The following is a 17,705-nucleotide window of genomic DNA, read 5'->3' as shown; positions in this document are numbered from 1 at the left end:
GTTTGCGGTGTGTTTGTGAATTTGGTATGACATGTTTTTTTTTTTTTTTTTTTTTTTTCCTTCACCCAAAATGTAAACGTGTAATGGTTAAAAAGGGGAATATGCGTGCACATGCATTCTGTAGGTATTTTTTTTTCACATTTTTAAGGGAAAAAAAAGGGAAATAATGTTTTGTAAAAATAAACTGTTTCTTGTTTCGAATTGTATCCCTTTTGTCGCATTAAAGCGGGGTTTGTCGTCTACATGTGTATTGAATCGTTTTACGCATTTTCATCCATGTTTTGCGAATATATTTTTGAGAAAGGGGAAAAGTTTTCATAAAAGGGTAGTGTTTTTTCCCAATTTTAAAATATGGTAGAAATGGAAAAAGACGTGAAAATGTACATGGAGGAACTGCAATAGCGCTGTATGTATGAAAATCCCCCCTCCAAGGACGTTTTACGAGTCATTTTGTTGTACACTATTTCTGCGGTTTAATATACACACAAGTATGTTTAAAAATTTAGTGTTTTTTCATTTAATTAAAATTTCTGATTTAGTCACTTCCCGTGGTGTGTGCAGGAATGGGTTTAAAAAAAAAAAAAAAAATATATGAACTGTTCATAATTTTTTACATTAACGAACATAAGGTTACGTTTTTGCTTCATTAAGCAAAGCGTTATGTGTAGGAATTAAAAAAAATAAAAGAAGCAACAAATTAATTTACAAACAAATGGTGGAAAAGGGAAAAAAATTCTTATGCCAATTATGCCAAACATGTTTAATAAATGATAATACCCCTATAGACAGGGTTACGTGCGTACGTTGTTGCTTACAAAAAAGTTAACTTCATTTATTGGACATACATAAAGGATGTCGCATTTTGCGAAAATGTTTAAAAAAGCAAACGGAAAAATAAACTTACGCGTTTTTTTCCCAATACATTTGATGTTAAATCATCTTGACTTTTTATTTGGTTTAAAAAGGTGTGCACATATCATTCGACTTATATTTTGAAGATATAAATATGAGATTCCCTCACCAGTGAGACAAAAAAAAATGACGTTACATTTATTTCTTTCGCTTTTTCTTATTCGAATGTGATAGCCTTCGTTCAAGGAACATAGGTATCCTTTACCCTTCCATGGTGGTATTTGAACTGAACGTTCTTTTTACATTTAAAGACTACTTAACGTGGTAATGCTGTATGAATCTTCATTTAAAAAAAACACATACCTTGTGCTGTTTCGTGAAACACAAATGGTCCTATCTCTTTCCTTATATGGCTTTCTTTTTTGCGCACATTAAAGAATAATTCCATTTTTTGACACATTTTTAATTTCCTTAATTTCGGATATGTAGTATGTGAGCATATTCTTAATCATGTACTGCAACGTTATTTCACTTTGCGAACATGTGACGCATGCGCCTTCCAGTTGTACGTAAACTATGCCTACGGGGATGGAACGTTTTTGAGGAGTAAAGGTGAGCACATGTAAATGCATAACAATGAATAAAGCATATGTCTACTTCTTTAGTAGTGGGGTAGCCACGTTGTGCACATATATATATGTACATTTGTCCGCTTTCCCCTTCAGCGCATGGGCACACTTGTGGGTGTCGTTGCCGTACCATCATCTACGTCAAAACAAATGAATTTGATATCTCCCCCATCATTGACGATGACTGGGCGAACCCTTTTCTCTATGAGCAGTTTTATGCTACTTATAATTTCCATGAGATCTTCATTTTGTTCATATTTTTTTTCATTCTTAATTTTTTGCAATATGGAAAGGATATTTTCCCCACTGGATGAAGAGTCGTCAGAATTTTTTTGAAACGCGTCAATGAAATTATTTATTTCGTTTACGTAATTCACGTAATCCTCATTTTTTGATGTCGAAAATGGTATGCGATTCGTGGTTTTCGTTGCAAGACATTTATTTAAAGAGTCAACATAATTTAAGAAATGCACATTCATTTTACTGCAAATGTTAACAGTTATTTTGCTTTTCAGACATAATCGTCTACACGGTGATATGTTTTTGAAATGCATCATTTTCGGTTGGACACAATTGAGGGGTACTTATGCGTGTGTGTAAAAATGTCTCTCAGCATGTGTGAATAAAAGCATTTTTTTTTTTTTTTTTTCTACTAAATTTGAAACGCGCGAAATGTTGCCTTAAATAATTGGCTGTTTTCCCAGCGGTGTGATTTTTAAAGTGCTTATTTAAATATCACAGTTGATGTGATTCGATGGGCAATTCGTCACAAAGCAGGAGAGCCTTTCGTATGTACAAATAGGCATGTACAAATGTGCACATGTTCAAACAAGTGTTCATTTTTTGGCACTGCATTTTTGCTCTCACGTAAATATATTCATGCGTCAGGCTCATAAATACATACGTACACGTTCGCGTGGAAGGAGCCGCGATGTTTCCCTACGAACCCAGCCAAATTGATCTTCCGCCATCCGAATGGGCGAAGCTGATTAAAGCAAGGTTGTACGAACTGAAAAAGGAAAGTTGCGCCAGCAGAAAGGTACGGCTTAAAAGTTTTCAAAGGGTGCAGAGAAAGCCCATCGGCCCATGCGCATACAAGCATATATATGTATGTATGTGTACGAACACTGTCAGCTAATGTATGCATTGGGGGGGGAGAACAAAAATTAGTGATAAATTAGGTAAACTGTTCAAACGGTAAATAAAAAGGGGGGATCATTTAATTGTGCGCTTTTGTGTATGCCTTTTTTTGTCAGCACACATCGTAGTTTTGAAAAAATAAACAAAGTTGTATCTTTTTTCTTTTTTCTTTTTTTTTTAATTTCCGTGTTTGGCTGTTTGCGTAGTGCTTTCCAAGTGACACACACATAAGGGAGAGCAATTGCGCGGTCTTATGAGTTTCTCTTAATTGAACTCTTTGGAAGCTTACATTTGCTGTGCGCTGCGCATCTTTGCAATGGCGCACCTTTTTTCTTCTTTGTTTTTATATTTATTCCCATTTGACTTAATTTTACAATTTGTACACCTGTGTAACAACGCAGATGCATTCTTGCGCCAGCAGGAGGGGCAGCGGGGGGGACAAGAGAATGGGGGGCTACTGTGAACGCGGTACAGTTGCGTTTCTGTGTGTTCGCACGGGCGGGCGCACACGCGTGTATGTATGCATATGTATATATATATGTGTGTACACATGCTCACGCTTCGCTTATCACCAAACCACTGGCAACAATTTTGTTTTCCTCAGAGAGAATAAAGCGAGAGAGGGGCGAGATGCTGCATGAAAGAAGGTCGTAGACGCTAAAAAAGGGGTTGTCCTGTGAGATGTAGTAGTTTAATTCGGGCCTGAAATGTTGTGCGCACATGAATGAGTTATCATTAACGAGGAGCTCAATGACGCCAATATCATCGCTACGTAAGCATTTTTTATTATCCACCTTTTCGTAAAGCACGTTCCCATTTTTTACATAATTTTTTAAATCAATAATTTGTGTTACATCATTTGCGTTACATTCGGCGTGTAATTTGTCCTTCCCCCCTGCTACTCTGTCATAACTTAAGGAACTGCTTTTATTTTTATACACATAGAGAATATTTTGAACGGTTATGCTGTGGGAAAAGTTTAGGGAATATAGGAGATACACTCGTCCTATGATCAGTGGGATTTTAACTTGGTTCACTTTTATTAACACTTTCACCTTGTTACATGCAAAGGTGGTATTTTTTGCCCCATAAGGTGCGTTCTTTATTTGTGAATTGGTTGTTACGTTATTTACCAAAACGGATCCGTTCTTTATCTTGTTATCGTCAATTTTTAAGAAGACGTTTTCTACGATGTCGTTCGTTATATGTGCATTTTTGCTGATGGGGCACGATGCAATTATCTTGGGTAAAATGCTCATAAAGGATTGGAACTCGTCTTGTCCGTTGTGGGCACTGCAAAGGGTATCACTATCATTGCCATTGCCCTCAGGGGTGTCACTTTTTTTGGGTGCCTCTTCTTGTTCTAACACCTTCCTTATGAAAGGAAGATTCTTCGCATTGGTTAGGTAGTCACAAAGGTCATCTATGTTGACGTATTTACACAAAGCGGCGTCCTTTTCAATTTTCTTCACCGTAATTTTTTCCCCAACGGGTAATAAGACGTAGTTATTTTTACTTTTCAAAAACCCATGCAATACTTTAATATTCGCATTGATCATATTATTTGATTCTGTTAAATCTTGGACAACTCCCACAAATGTGTCTTCTTCATTTGGAGATTTCTTCACCGAATTTGTTATGTCTCCCTTCCCATTTTGGCAAAAGTTGTAAAAAATGTTATTCAAAAAGAGGTTATTATTGCTGAAAAAATTGTAGTAAGAAGTTAGAGCCGTCTTTTTATCGCTCAGAATTTCTGCACACACTTTTAGCCGAAATAAATCTTTCCTTAAATTCATGTACTTAATTTCATCGTATAGGCTAAAGGTGCTATTCAGTAATGGCCTTTTTTCCTCCTCAAATTTAACCACGTTCAAATTTTTGTACGCAGAAAGGGGAATGAAGGTTAAATTGGGTTCAAATGGTGCATGATTCCCCGTAGCAGCAGAACCGCTTTTTTTCGAATGTCCACCCTTCACGTAGAAGTTATTACTAAGAACAAAATTGTAAATGCTGTCACTTTTGGCACGCTGAAAAAAAGACTTTATCGTTTTACATATATCTTCGAACACCTCTGGGTCATAATCGAAGAGGTCTAACTTGTTTACCGCTACAATGACGTTAGAAATTCCTACTGCTTCTAAAATGGAAACGTTTCTGTACGTCTCATCATTTTTTTTGTTGTAAATGTTATTTGCATCTACAACTAGGATGGCGGAGTCTGCAAAAAAGCTCCACGTGTGCAAATTTGTCACCAGTTCGTTATGTCCCGGGGTGTCAAAAATGTTTACTTTCCTTAAAAAGAGCACATCGCTGTGGATGGTTTTGTTTTTGTAAAAATCGGCGAACATGGTTCTGTCCGTGTGGGGAGCATGCATGACGTTCTTACCGTCGGCGCTTTCCTTGGCGCCATTTTTGCTTCCCCCCTGAGTGCCCACCACACGATTGTAGGCCTGTTCTAATTCCCCTTTCGTGTAATACACATAGAGTTCCTTCTTTTTGTTAAAAAGAGTTATGTTTCTCTCCCTTTCGTCGTCCTCCTCGTCTAATATGAAGGTATACTTGGAACTTTCCCTGACATGTTCATATTTTTTCACCGTTTGCTCGCTTACGTAGCTTAGGTTGTATAGCAATGCTCCTATGAGGGTGGACTTTCCCGCGTCGATGTGCCCCAGCACCAGGATGTTCAGCGTGCTCAGCATGATGCACCTGTTGCCTTGGCTGTCCGGTTCGATCTCAATCTGGAGGGCGTTCGAGGGAGTGACATTTTGGTTCTCCATTTGGGTGGCCTCGCCCTGTCGGTTTGGTTTCTTCACCTTAGTGACTTCATCTTGCCGGTTTGGCTTCTTCACCTTGGCGGCCTTACCCTGCTGGTTTGGTTTCTTACCAGGTGCCTTCCCTTTGGTGTTATCTTTTCCCGTCCTTTTAGGAATGTCCGTCCGTTCTTCGCACTCAAACTCGGAGTAATGTTCCTCATCGTAATTGTCGTAGTCCACTAAGTCGTCCTCATAGTCATCATAGAGAAGGTTTTTTCCCCACTTTTTGTTGCTCATTTTGTTGCTTTAGGCGATTTGGGGGTGCACATGTGGGAGTTTACGCATTGCTTTCACGTGAAGAGGGGAAGACGTTTCTTTGTCTCCTACTTTTTGTGCTTTACGAACGGGTTCGGCTTAAGAGGACTTTCATGGGGGTGAGATGCGCCTGGGGAACCTCTTCGTGGAGGGGTGTTGTTTTCCCCTTTTCGCGCAATAAATACGTTATTGCGCTTTTTGGTGCTATCACTTTGTGGCGTATATATTTTTCTCTTTACGCGCGAAATGAAAACGCCTCTTCAGCATGCGCACATGGGGGCGGAAAAGAGAAACGGAAATTGGAACATCCTATTCCAGCCTCGATTGTGATCCGATTTGGTTATCCCCCCTATTCAGGTTATAGTTTCGCGTGACCCTTCAACCGGGGCGGGGGGCGGAAAGAACAGACCCCATTCCATGTTACAGTATGGTGCACGCAGCTCCCTTAAGTGTTAGAAGAGCGGAAAAAAAAAAAAAAAATAAAAAAAAAAATAAAGGAGACCTTAATTTGTTTCCCTATTTCTCCCCCTACACATTGGATGGGGTTCCGATGACGATGTATAACGTGCAACCGCTAACTTTTTTCCACGGGGGATGTTCCGTTTTGCATGAATATTGGTTCTAGGGAGAGATGGATATAACTCCGTGCGTACTACGAACAATGTGGGATAGGCACAATGGCCATAATTCAACATAGGGAATGTTTTTCCCGCTTGTTGGGAGTGGGTCAGGGCGCGGATCGGTCTATGTGAAGCGTTGCACTGAAGTGACGACTGAAACGACCTGCCAAAACGCCTAAATTCCTAAATCGCAGAAAGGACAGGTTAAAAGAGTTGGCGTAAGAATGGAACCCAAGTGGAGGAACAAATTTTACCAAAGGTGATCACCCGCAGGGTATTGTACATGGGTTAACTGTACACATGGCAGGAGCCCCGCGCTGTGCTGCTTTTTGTTGGCTAATAGGAGAATGCCCTTTCGCTCAGTAGTGTTTTAACCCCCCATTGCAGCACGGATGGTGATATACTGGTGTATACATATGCCGCTCAGCTTTGGCTGAAAAATGGGAAGTGAGAAAATTCGTTCCTTTGTTGTAAGTTGGAAGTAGTTTGATGTGAAATGGAGAGCCTGCCTTTTTCTTTTTTTATTTTTAGCAGAGTTGTGAATTGTTCACATTTGTGCGAGTGAACAGATCAAATGGTTTGGAATAAAATGGGTTACCTTTTGGCAAAAAATAATTTTACCATTTTGGGGTATGCGCGATGGGATGGGAGGGGGTCAGTCAATGTGTGCATGCAACGTACACTGTTGTGGTAAGCATGTGCGGAAAAAAAAAAAAAAAAAAAAGAAGTCAGCCCATAACCAGGAGAGCGTACCCCCACGTATGGGTAAATACAATTCGGCTACTTCAACTTGGGTGCACAAAAAGTTGTAGAACAGAATGGACCAGAAAAGTAACATTAGGGTTTTTCGCCAACCTTATGTCCTTATCAACCCGTGTGAGGAAGCAACCATATGGAATTTCCCCCCCTTTGAAAAAAAAAACAAAAACAAATCGTACGTATAGACACTTTTTCGGCATTTTATTCACGACGTGCATTGAGACGCTACTGCTTTGCTTTCCATGACCCGACGGACCCTATTTTTCTTATGCACATTATTCTGTGTACACGGCTACATAATGTATCTGCCGGATTTTTCCTCATGCAGATGCACCGACTTAGTGCTGAAGGATGTGCAGGAGCCCTGTCCTGATCTACCAATGGGAGGAATAATTCCTACCTCTTTTTTTTCATTTCCCATCCTTTGTCTTTTTCTTTTTCGACGCATCGGCAATGTTTTTCGGGGTATGTCGTTTTTTTTTTTCGTTTCGCCTTTTGGCCATTCACCCAGAAAAGCGGTGTACGATTACATTTCTAACCCACTCTTCATACACGCTCCTAACCTGACTGAGGGGCACGAGTCCATTTGTTTATTTTCCCCTTGGTGGACGGCCTACTCAATTGTGGTTTTAAACAACTTCACCGTGCAGACTGTACAATCCTGCAGCTGGGGAAAAGACTTTTGGCCATTTCGGACATTTTATGTGGTCTCCTCAGCTGCGTCCGTGGCCATTTGTAGTGATTCATCCCACTGGTATTAGTGACATATCATGCAGCGGTGAAGTACGTCGGTGAAGTACGTCGGTGAAGTACATCCGTGAAGTACATCGGTGAAGAGTTTTCTTTTTTCGTTTTTTCCTCTCAGCGTTCGGGAGGAGCGTTGCAGGCGGTTTGACGTCCATTTAAAGGAAATTAAAAATTATGCTATGTGGACAAATCGAACTGCATTTTAAAGCGAAAAAAAAAAAAACTGCGTCAAAAACTGCGTTACGGCGTTGTTGGGGAAAATAACAATTTAAAGAGGGTTTTTAAAAAGCGATTTATTACATGATAATTCAAAGAAATTGTTCCAAAAATGTTTAAAAAACGGGTTGAAAAAATAATTTAAAAAATAAAAAAATATTTAAAATTCTTAATTTTAAAATTAAAAATTAAAAAAAAAATTTTTTTTTTTTTTCAATTTTAAAAACCAATATAAAATCTGCTTGAGGGGGAGAAGAAAAATTCGCAGGCATTTTATACCCAACGTTTCCTTTTCGAACTTTTTCCTTTCCTACTTTTTCTTTTCCAACCATTTCTTCTCAAAATTTTTCCTTTCCAATTTTTTCCATTTTAAATTATATGTTAATTAGTGCTAACCCAAGTCAGCCCCTTCCATCCCCAATTAAAAAACTTCACGTAGAAACTGACGCAGAAACGAAGTAGAGAGGCGAAGCGCAAACCAAACAAAGGTTCTGTACCAAGAGGAACAATCATAGCGTTTTTCACAGTTTTCTACCATTTTCCTTGGGAGGCACAAGTGGAAGTATATGGGAAAGTTTTCCCATTTTTGAAGCAGGCTAAGAAGGAGCAGCAAACAAATTTGCTCAACTCAGCATATTATATTTCCGCCCTTCATCTTCTTCCTATGTCGTTGCCGCGGCTTCAAGGGAAATTTCATCAGTTTTATATTTTATGTTCCTGTACTGTCATATGCCCCCAATATTTTTTAACCTTTTCTGTTCCTCGTGAAGAAACCAGAATTGACTCTCCTTCGAACCTGCTCCAGGTTCCAACGGGGAAGGTAGATGCGAGGTGAGGACATAAAGTTCCAGAGGAGGGAAAGCAATTACCATTCACGTTGAGGTTACAGCAGAACGGAAGGCAGATCAGAATAATCACCTCACGGGACAGGGTCGTCCCCCCTTTTGCGCTTGCCATGTATTTGCGTACGTATCTATACCCGCTTGCGGACAATTTGCACCAAATTTATTAAGGGTAAAACTTCCCCTGCAGTTAAGTGAAGCGTCTTGCAGGTAGATCCTACGGGTCACCCTTTGTCCAGGCAGTAAGTGTAGCCACTCCCCAGTGGAAGAAGTCTACCAAGACCGATTTACGGTAATTTTTTCCCCTACAGAAAGAAAAATGGAAGAAAATAAAAAAAGAGGGAAGAAAAAGACGGAGAAGTCCGAAATTGAGCTGTTATTTGTTGAGCTGTGTCACGTGAATAAAGAAAAAAGGGACACGGGAATAAAGGTCCTGACTGATTATTTGAAAAAAAAAAAGGTGCCCCTGGATGGACATAATTTGTCCTACATTTGCAAAGGACTTTTTTACTATTACTGGCTATGTTACTCATCGGAAGAGCAAAAAATAGCGGCTTGCAGAATTAGCAAAATTTTAAGAAACATTGATGAGGTAGACGACAGTGAAGAAAAAAAAAGCGTCTTCCAATTTTTGAAAAGCTTTTTAAGGGTTATGTCTAGTAAGTATGATTCCCTAGACCTATACCGTTTGAACAAGTATTTATTTTTATTCAAAGTTTTCCAAGCAGAGTTCCTCCTCTTCCTACATCGGTACTCATGGCGCAGTGATTACATCAAGAGGTATAACAAAATAATGCTCCAAATATTTGACGACACAAATGACGTTTTTTACAATCACATCGATACGTTTTTTAAAGAATTTTTTGGAAACCAATTTTATTTAAAGGCCAAGGATCAAAATGAAAAAGTACACATAAAGAATTTTCTCCAACTGATGGATTTTTTTTTTAAAATAATTTGCAAGACGGAAAAAAAACACATAGTCGATGTAATTAGGAATAAAATATTCTCCGTCCTTTTGAAGTTAAATGTGGGGAAGAGTATGCTGGAGAGGAGAATTTGCAGGTACCTTGGGAAGTGCAAAAATCCTTATGCTACTAAAGCACTTAGGGGTTTTTACAATTCCTTTGTTTCAGGGAGAGGTGAAGGAGGGGAGAACAAACAGAAGGGCAATAAGGACAAAGAGGGTGGATCGCAAAAGACGCCCATTTTTGTGGAAAACTTTGAGGCCACGGGGGAGCACAATGGTTCCGCCCCCGCTTTGGACTCCGCTTCTGCCCCCGCCGGGGAGGAAGAACAAATCTCTCCAAATGAAAGAGGTTCCGATTTGACCACTCCTGGGGATGGCCCAACGGGTGGAGAGAAACAGTTGGATGATGTGCCTACCTGTAAGAAGAGGTCCAAAAGGGACCGTGCGTCGAACGAGTTCAACCGACTCAGGGAGATTATCGAGGAGGGCGATGAGGGGGAAACGGAGGAGGACCTGAGCAGCGACATGGAAAGTGATATAGGGAGCGATATGGGAAGTGACATAGGAAGTGACGTGGAAATAGATATGGGAAATGATATGCGAAGCGACCCGACGACGGGGAAGAAGAAGGCCCCGAAGCGAAAGCGAGAAGAAAACGGTAACCTCGACGATAAAAAAAAAAAGGAAAAAAAAAAAAAAAGCCAATATGAGGGAAGCGATAATCATGGAGGACAATTTTGTGGGCCAAGGGAAGCCGTCGTCCAAGAAGAACAAAAAAGAAATGGAAAAAAAGAAGGAAAAAAAAAAGAACAAAGGCCAATACAGAAACGGAGCAGGAGATAATATGCACAATGGAAAACACGCAAGCAGCTCGATCGACGGGGAAGCAAAACACAAACTTAAGATCATAGACTTTATCCACAAGAGGAAACGAGGTTTTTCGGGGAACATTATTCTTGAAAATAAGGGGAAGTCGGATTTACCCATCTATTCCATTGACAAGTCGGAGCTACAGGGCGGGTGCATACAGAAGAGGAAGCTAAAAGTGAACAAGCTCTTGAAGAAGAAAAATAACGCCTGCTCTGCTGGTAGCGGCAGTCGAATTTGTCAAGCACACCAGTGCTACACCCTGCTGGCGAATGACGAGGGGGAGGACGACCTATGTCTACAACTCGGAGATGCAGACAGGGGTGATGCCGCTACAGATGCGGATCACAAGAACATGCACATAGGAATGGTAAAAAAGAAAATAGTAAAAACCAAGGTGGGGAAGGCAAAAAAGGGGAAAAAAATGGAAAATTTTGCCAAACTGGGAAAATTGATCAAGCTAGCGAAACAAGGCAAAATGATGAGGCTAGCCAAACAGAGCAAGTTGGTCAAGTTGGCGAAGCAAAATATAATGGCAAAATTGGCTAAAAAAAACAAAAAGTCAAAAATGGAAAAAAAAACTCCTATGATAGGCCAAGAGGGCAAAGACAAAAACAAAAGCGCGCTGAGCAAAGGCGTAGCGACCGATGCGAAAGGGAAAACCAGGGAAAAGAGAAAAAATGGCACGGTCAAGAAAACCATTTTGAAAAAAGGGAAAACCAAATCACGCGTGACAAAAAGAGTTCATTTTAACCTGAACAAAAACACCATCGAGTACATCCCGCGGATAAAGAAGAAAAACGTCAATTCGTATTTCTTTCTCGACAATTTTCGCAACTTAATTAATGTCCCCGCGTTTTTGTAGCGAAAGGGGAAAAAAAAAAAATAAATAAAACAACCCAGATAGCGACGTGGTGAAGTGGCGAAGTGGCAAAGTGGGGAAATTCCGAGGGGGCAAAATTCCCCCCCCGTCCCTAGCAACTTTTCCCAGCACAGGGCGCACACCGCACACGAGAGTTGCGCGGGAGCTCATTTTAGTGAGCCAAGCTAGGCCAATCTACCCGTCGTTTTGTTTTCGCGTTTGTTCACACATTTTTTTTACCATTCTATGTAACATTTTGTTTTACTTTTTTTTCCACCACTCTATGTACCATTTTTTCCACGTTGGAAGAGGAGCGGCGACAAGTCCCGCCCCGAGCGGCAGCGTGTGAAACACACCCAGTAGAGGTTTCACTCGGTGTAGCAAAAAACTTCTCCTTTTAAAAAATTTTTTTTTTCCCCAAAGGATAACCATTGGGTAAATTGTACGAGCAAAATTTTGTACAATTTTTTTTTTTTCGTTCCGTTGGAATTCCCTCTTTGTGTGATTTCTCCTCTGAAGTGAGCACTGTCAAAATAAGGAAGGCGAACGAAAGAAGCAAAAAAAAAAAAAAAAAAAAAAAAAAAATTAACTGCGTTGGGAATAAGAGCCAGTTGTAGGTCATCCAAGCAGCTGCGCCAGGGGGTAGTGGAAAGATATATTCCATCGCTATACCAGAGAAAGAAGTAAAAACAACCGTTACAGAAAGGAAGCCATCACCCCCCTTCTCCAATGAACCAAGCCACGACGTGGGAAAAGGCAACCTTGTCGGAGCACGCATCACATAAGTGGAAGCCAAAATGTATTACCTAAAATTATTCCTGAAATTATTGTTGCTCCTCTTTTTAAGCTACGATTTCATCATTTTGAAGAACGGCACTGGAAAAGTTGTGCATGGAGACAGGAACTTTTTAAAAGAAAGTTACGAATTTTTATTCGTCCAAAAGGACACACTCCCATCCTACATAAATAGGGACAATCAGATCTCCATTTATTTTTGCAAATCCTGACAATCTCACTATGTGTTAAGTAGGATAAAAAAATATTTCGATTTATTAAACCATGGGGAGGACACGGAAATATATTTTGAAGACGACAGTTACCAAGCAGACAACAGTAGGACTGGTGATGAGAAGTATGTCATATTTTTGCGGAACATCAAGGCGGCATTAATTTACCGACTTATATGCCGCTTCGTCCTTTTTATTTACGTCCTGATTGCGGCATGTTTGATATTCCCGCATTATTTGAAGCCGTACATACCACCTATTCTGCTAAACAATCGGAGATTCAATGAAATGTTTGAAAATATGCAACAAAAAAAACTGATGGCACTTGGTATCATGATCTTTTCGTACAACATCATATATGGGATGTTGTGCAACACAAGTGTTATACATGTGTACCAGAACAGGAATTTAATTTACGACGATTATTACTCCGATCATCTGTTTGTGCAACGCCTCCGCGAGAATATGACACATGTGCCTGGGTAAGGACTAACCCACCCGGTGGAAGAGACCAAACGAATGATACGCCCATTTTGGAGAGACACACCTGTGCACGTGGCCCAAAATTTATAAATGATGAAAATGTCGTAAACCATCTGTGGGGGACATTTTTTGACAAATAAAGTTTGGACATGTGCGCGGGTGGAAGTGCTACTCGAAGCTGTTACCCTGAAGGTGCTATTCCTACCAAATGTTTTATAAAATGTGCCCGAACGAATGGAAAATAAGGGGAAAGAAAAAATCCCCCATTCCCTGTGCAAATTTGTGTGTGCGCTGGACGCATAATTTGTAAAAAAAAAAAAAAAAAAAAATTATGAACAAGTCATATTTTTTATGCCATTTATGCTTAAAATGTATGACAAAAAAAGAAAGAAAGAGACAGCTGTGTGAAGAAAAGCATTTTGGCTGTTTCAGGCCGTTTCCAATTTGCCCCATTATAGTGGCGAACAGTGTAAATAGGGTTGGCAATCGCTTTGCCCCACAGGCCCAACTTAAAAGAACACATTAAATTTGCTGTTTTTCTGCCCATCATATTGGCAGCTTATTTTTTTTTTGTTCCATTTTTCACCCCCGTCGAGCAAGGGTTGTGAGTCACCCAAGGGCAATTCTGCGCTTTGCCAAATTTTCACCCGCATGGGTCAGGCAAATAAACAAAAAAAAACAATGAATGAATGAGCGAAAATAAAATGTGCACAAATTGTAGGTGATTTTTTTTTTTTCTCTGGACGACGGTTGAGGTGGAGTAAATCCCCCGAACTGGGAAGATAGGAAAATGAACGGCTGACGTAGTTCTTCAGATAGGACGCAATTTCATTACTTTTATTTTGCTTGCCCCTTTGTAAGCACATGCAATATGACAGTTCCGTTACTTTTTTGAATGTCCTATTTTGGGGACAGGAACTTGCGCTTCACGAAAGGGGTATATATTAACGCATGCGTGCACATATGTAACAAATTTTAATGGCGAGGAAATGAGGGAAGGACAAAAAAAAAAAAAAAAAAAACTTGCAACCATGTTGGACATTCCCTCCCTGCTGTGTGCTTCCCTTTTAAAGTGTAAAAAAAGTGAGAAGAAAAAATATGCGCGCCACTATTATACCTGCATTATGCACACGAAGATTTGCAGCGGCGCGAACTTTGTCCTGCTTGATAATTTGTGTGCGTAGATCTCAAGGGAAGGAGTGCCCACTGGTAGAAATGCTTTGAGAACGCGCAAGGAAAATAAGTGCATGCACGTGGGAAAATGTTTATTCCGTGTGTGGAGCGATTGCCTTCTCTGGTGCACATGGAGTGCGTGGTGTGTACCTTCCTAATTGCATGCTATTTATATTTCTCATTGCATGCTGTTTGTGCTCCTCACTGCATGCCGTTCTAGGAAAGGGAACAATGTAAGCCTTAAGCGTGGGAATTGCTGCACGGGGAGGTCTACTTGAGAGAGGTGGCAGGACACGTGGACGTATGCAGAGGCGCTGGCCAAGACGTTTGCATGCAAGCGCGAATGTGCGAATGCACTTATGCAGGAACTTGTGTGAGTTGCGCGCCCTCTCGAGGGGGCAGAAAGGTGAAGACCTCTACTTGATGGGATAGAAGAATAAGGACGTGCATGAGCAGCGCGTTACTTGGGGGAGAATTAAAAACAAGGGCCTGCGTTACGTTTGCACAAATTGAGGGCGCCCCAGTCTACATGCACTAGTTGCCTAACCTTTCGTGCATGCACGGTAGGACAAGCGACGAGGTGCGTTCTCCGGTGGAAAAAGGGGCAAGGAAGATAATGAAAAACAAAAAATAGGAAGGGGGACGCCGGTTAATTCTAACTTGCGCTGAAAATGACACATTTTGTCAACATGTCAATTTGTAATTCATTATTTTGTCAATTTATAATTTATTATTTTATTATTTTTTAATTTATTATTTTATAATTTATTTTTTTTTAATTTATTATTTTATTCCAAAAAATTAATAAGTTGAAGTCAAAGCATTTTGCACCATTGTCTTTCCTCCGCACTTTGAGGTTTACCTACCCTTAATAACTTACGAACTCCGTGGGGGCTTACACAAGTAGCTACGCATACAATACCTACATCGTGATATCAACACACATATACACACAAAATGAAGCTGGCGTGTGCGTTATTCCTCCTGCTTGCGGTGGCAAGTAATTGGGGGTCCCACTTTTTCGCCTCCTGTTCTGTGGACAACTCTAGTGTGTCTCAACAGACGCACAGAGTTCCCTACCTCCAAAGATTAAGTGAACTAATTGCCCTCTCATCGTACCAAGGGCTGAGTGACAAAAGGGAGGAAGAGAAAAAGAACTTAAGGAGAAAAAGGGAGGACAGCGATTCGCCACAAGTAGTAGATGATTCTACTGCGAATGGTGAGAAAGTTACAATCGTCACCATTGATGGGGAAGCGCAGGTAGAGAAGGCGGATGAAGAGGTCAAGGGGGACAATGCAGGTGCTCCAAAGGAGGAAGACGATTCCGGTACAGGCATCAGCCTAAATCGGGAAGCTTGGGTAGACGAGGACGAACACTATGGAGACGCTTATACAGGCCCAGCTGCTGCCATGGACCACGAACACTATGGAGACGCTAGTCCAGGTCCAGCTGCTGGCATGTACGACGAACAGTATGGAGACGCTTATACAGGTCCAGCTGCTGCCATGGACCACGAACAGTATGGAGACGCTAATCCAGGTCCAGCTGCTGGCATGTACGACGAACAGTATGGAGACGCTTATACAGGTCCAGCTGCTGCCATGGACCACGAACAGTATGGAGACGCTAATCCAGGTCCAGCTGCTGGCATGTACGACGAACACTATGGAGACGCTAGTCCAGGTCCAGCTGCTGGCATGTACGACGAACAGTATGGAGACGCTAGTCCAGGTCCAGCTGCTGGCATGTACGACGAACAGTATGGAGACGCTAGTCCAGGTCCAGCTGCTGGTATGGACCACGAACACTATGGCAATGCAGATGTTGTTCCACCCCCCGCTGGAGGAGAAGCATACACACGAAAGTTGGACGAACAAGCTGAAGATGCGTTTATAAGGTTCTTCTCCCCAAAACCATGTATTACCCTCCCAGGAGAGGAACCCTCCGCAAAATGTAAAGACATGCAAAAGGGAAATAATAAAGAATACGACATTAAGGTCACGTATAACGAAAAAGAGGAGCATATCAATCGTGGTGACAACAAGTGTGTAAACCTTAACATTAACGATGGGTCCCCTCCAAGTAAAGATGGACCCTCAAACATTTTTATAAACCTCTCCTTCGTTCCAAAAATTCCGGAAGAAGTAATAAATGACTTTTACCTGATCATCAAAAAGTTGAAGCACATGTTTGAAATTGTCGAACCTGAGGAGAACAATGCACAGACGGAGATAAGGGGAACCGTATAGATAGTGCATAGGGAGCGAAAGAGAAATATTGTGCGGGGAAGGGGATGCACAGGCGGGTTTTTTTGTACACCCCTCTGCCCTTGCGTTACTGTACTAGCAGGTAACCTTTTCACCCTCCCCCTGCGGTTCTGTTAATAACCTTTTAGCTGTTCTCGCATGTGCCAATGCTGAGCACGAATGTGTACACATGCAAAGGCAGCATATGCGCAGCTCTAAAACGGAGGGGTATCCCCATTTCTTTTTCGCCTTTTTGCTTTTTTTTTTTTTTTTTTTTTTTTACACCCCTTCGCACGCTCCACGCGAAGTAGGACAATTATATATATATATATATATGTGCAAACCTGCACGCTTTAACTCAGCTGTTCTGGCTCCCACAAATGTGAGTTCTCCTCCAAGGGGGGTCTTTCAGATGGCTCTTTCGGATGGCACTTTCGGACGTCTCTTCCTTGTGTACACATCACACCCATTTGGGTGGAAATGGCGTGAAGTCACTTGGGCTGGAGTTTGGTGAGGCAAAAGCTAAGTCGGCTATTCTACCCCACTGTAAGTTATACTGCCCTTTACGAATAGTGTGTTACACTCTGGCGCTTTATGCTACGCTGGGTTGTGGGTGCACTGGCACGAAGAGCACAACGCAATGGGTGCATAAGTTGAGCGCACGTATAGGTAGATATAGCATGTTCCATTTCCCTGGGCAAAGGACTGCACCGCCGCGGGGGTGGGTCGGAATAAAGAGAGTTTCTAAAAGGAGTTTCACAGAAACACGTAGGAGAAAGGCTTCTTCTGTGGGTTACTTTTTCTTGCAGTAGCGCTTCCTCTTGGGGTGAGTTTTTTTTTTTTTTTTTTCCTGCTTGTAAGGTTCACAAAAGCATGAACGAATGTTGGTACCTAGCCGCATGCTTGTATGCACGGGTGTACGTATTTCCTTGCGCGTGTAGGGTCGCTGCCTCTAGTAGATAATTTTGAAGGACTCTCCTCACTCCCCCCTGCTAACTAATAACGAGTCATCCAGAGGATTTTTTTTTTTTTCCTCTTTTTCCTCCATGTGTATACGAACATTTCGATCTGAGAAAATAACTTGGCCGTTCTGATTAACTGGTCATTCTGTTTTCCAGAGGTAACAAACGTAAGGAGTTTGCATTAGTATGCACGGGCTTTAACGTATGTAAACAGCATACACGTGGGAGGAGAAAGCCATTTCTTTTTTGGATGCTCCACAG

General features: G+C 41.2%; 5 protein-coding genes across 5 annotated transcripts; 3 read left to right on the top strand and 2 right to left on the bottom strand.

The window, feature by feature from the left end:
- Positions 1-1,283: 1,283 nt before the first annotated feature.
- Positions 1,284-2,038, bottom strand: PCOAH_00015940 (Fe/S biogenesis protein NfuA; the record flags this gene model as incomplete). Its single annotated transcript, XM_020058403.1, has 2 exons — positions 1,284-1,432; positions 1,612-2,038. The coding sequence occupies 2 exons, from the start codon at positions 2,036-2,038 to the stop codon at positions 1,284-1,286; spliced, it is 576 nt and encodes a 191-aa protein (XP_019913924.1).
- Positions 2,039-3,175: 1,137 nt separating this feature from the next.
- On the bottom strand, positions 3,176-5,671 carry PCOAH_00015930 (GTP-binding protein; the record flags this gene model as incomplete). Its single annotated transcript, XM_020058402.1, has 1 exon — positions 3,176-5,671. One exon carries the CDS (start codon positions 5,669-5,671, stop codon positions 3,176-3,178), a length of 2,496 nt encoding a protein of 831 aa, XP_019914106.1.
- Positions 5,672-9,192: 3,521 nt separating this feature from the next.
- On the top strand, positions 9,193-11,575 carry PCOAH_00015920 (Uncharacterized protein; the record flags this gene model as incomplete). Its single annotated transcript, XM_020058401.1, has 2 exons — positions 9,193-10,501; positions 10,593-11,575. The coding sequence occupies 2 exons, from the start codon at positions 9,193-9,195 to the stop codon at positions 11,573-11,575; spliced, it is 2,292 nt and encodes a 763-aa protein (XP_019914212.1).
- A 794-nt stretch (positions 11,576-12,369) lies between these two features.
- PCOAH_00015910 (Selenoprotein) lies at positions 12,370-12,579 on the top strand (the record flags this gene model as incomplete). Its single annotated transcript, XM_020058400.1, has 1 exon — positions 12,370-12,579. One exon carries the CDS (start codon positions 12,370-12,372, stop codon positions 12,577-12,579), a length of 210 nt encoding a protein of 69 aa, XP_019914280.1.
- Positions 12,580-15,192: 2,613 nt separating this feature from the next.
- PCOAH_00015900 (Uncharacterized protein) lies at positions 15,193-16,485 on the top strand (the record flags this gene model as incomplete). The annotated part of the gene is made up of 1 exon (XM_020058399.1): positions 15,193-16,485. The coding sequence occupies one exon, from the start codon at positions 15,193-15,195 to the stop codon at positions 16,483-16,485; it is 1,293 nt and encodes a 430-aa protein (XP_019913999.1).
- Positions 16,486-17,705: the final 1,220 nt, after the last annotated feature.

This window comes from Plasmodium coatneyi, chromosome 7 (assembly GCF_001680005.1).
Source record: "Plasmodium coatneyi strain Hackeri chromosome 7, complete sequence".
Lineage (NCBI taxonomy): Eukaryota > Apicomplexa > Aconoidasida > Haemosporida > Plasmodiidae > Plasmodium > Plasmodium coatneyi.
Note: the sequence above shows the minus strand (reverse complement) of the source record. Positions and strands in the feature narration are given on the sequence as shown.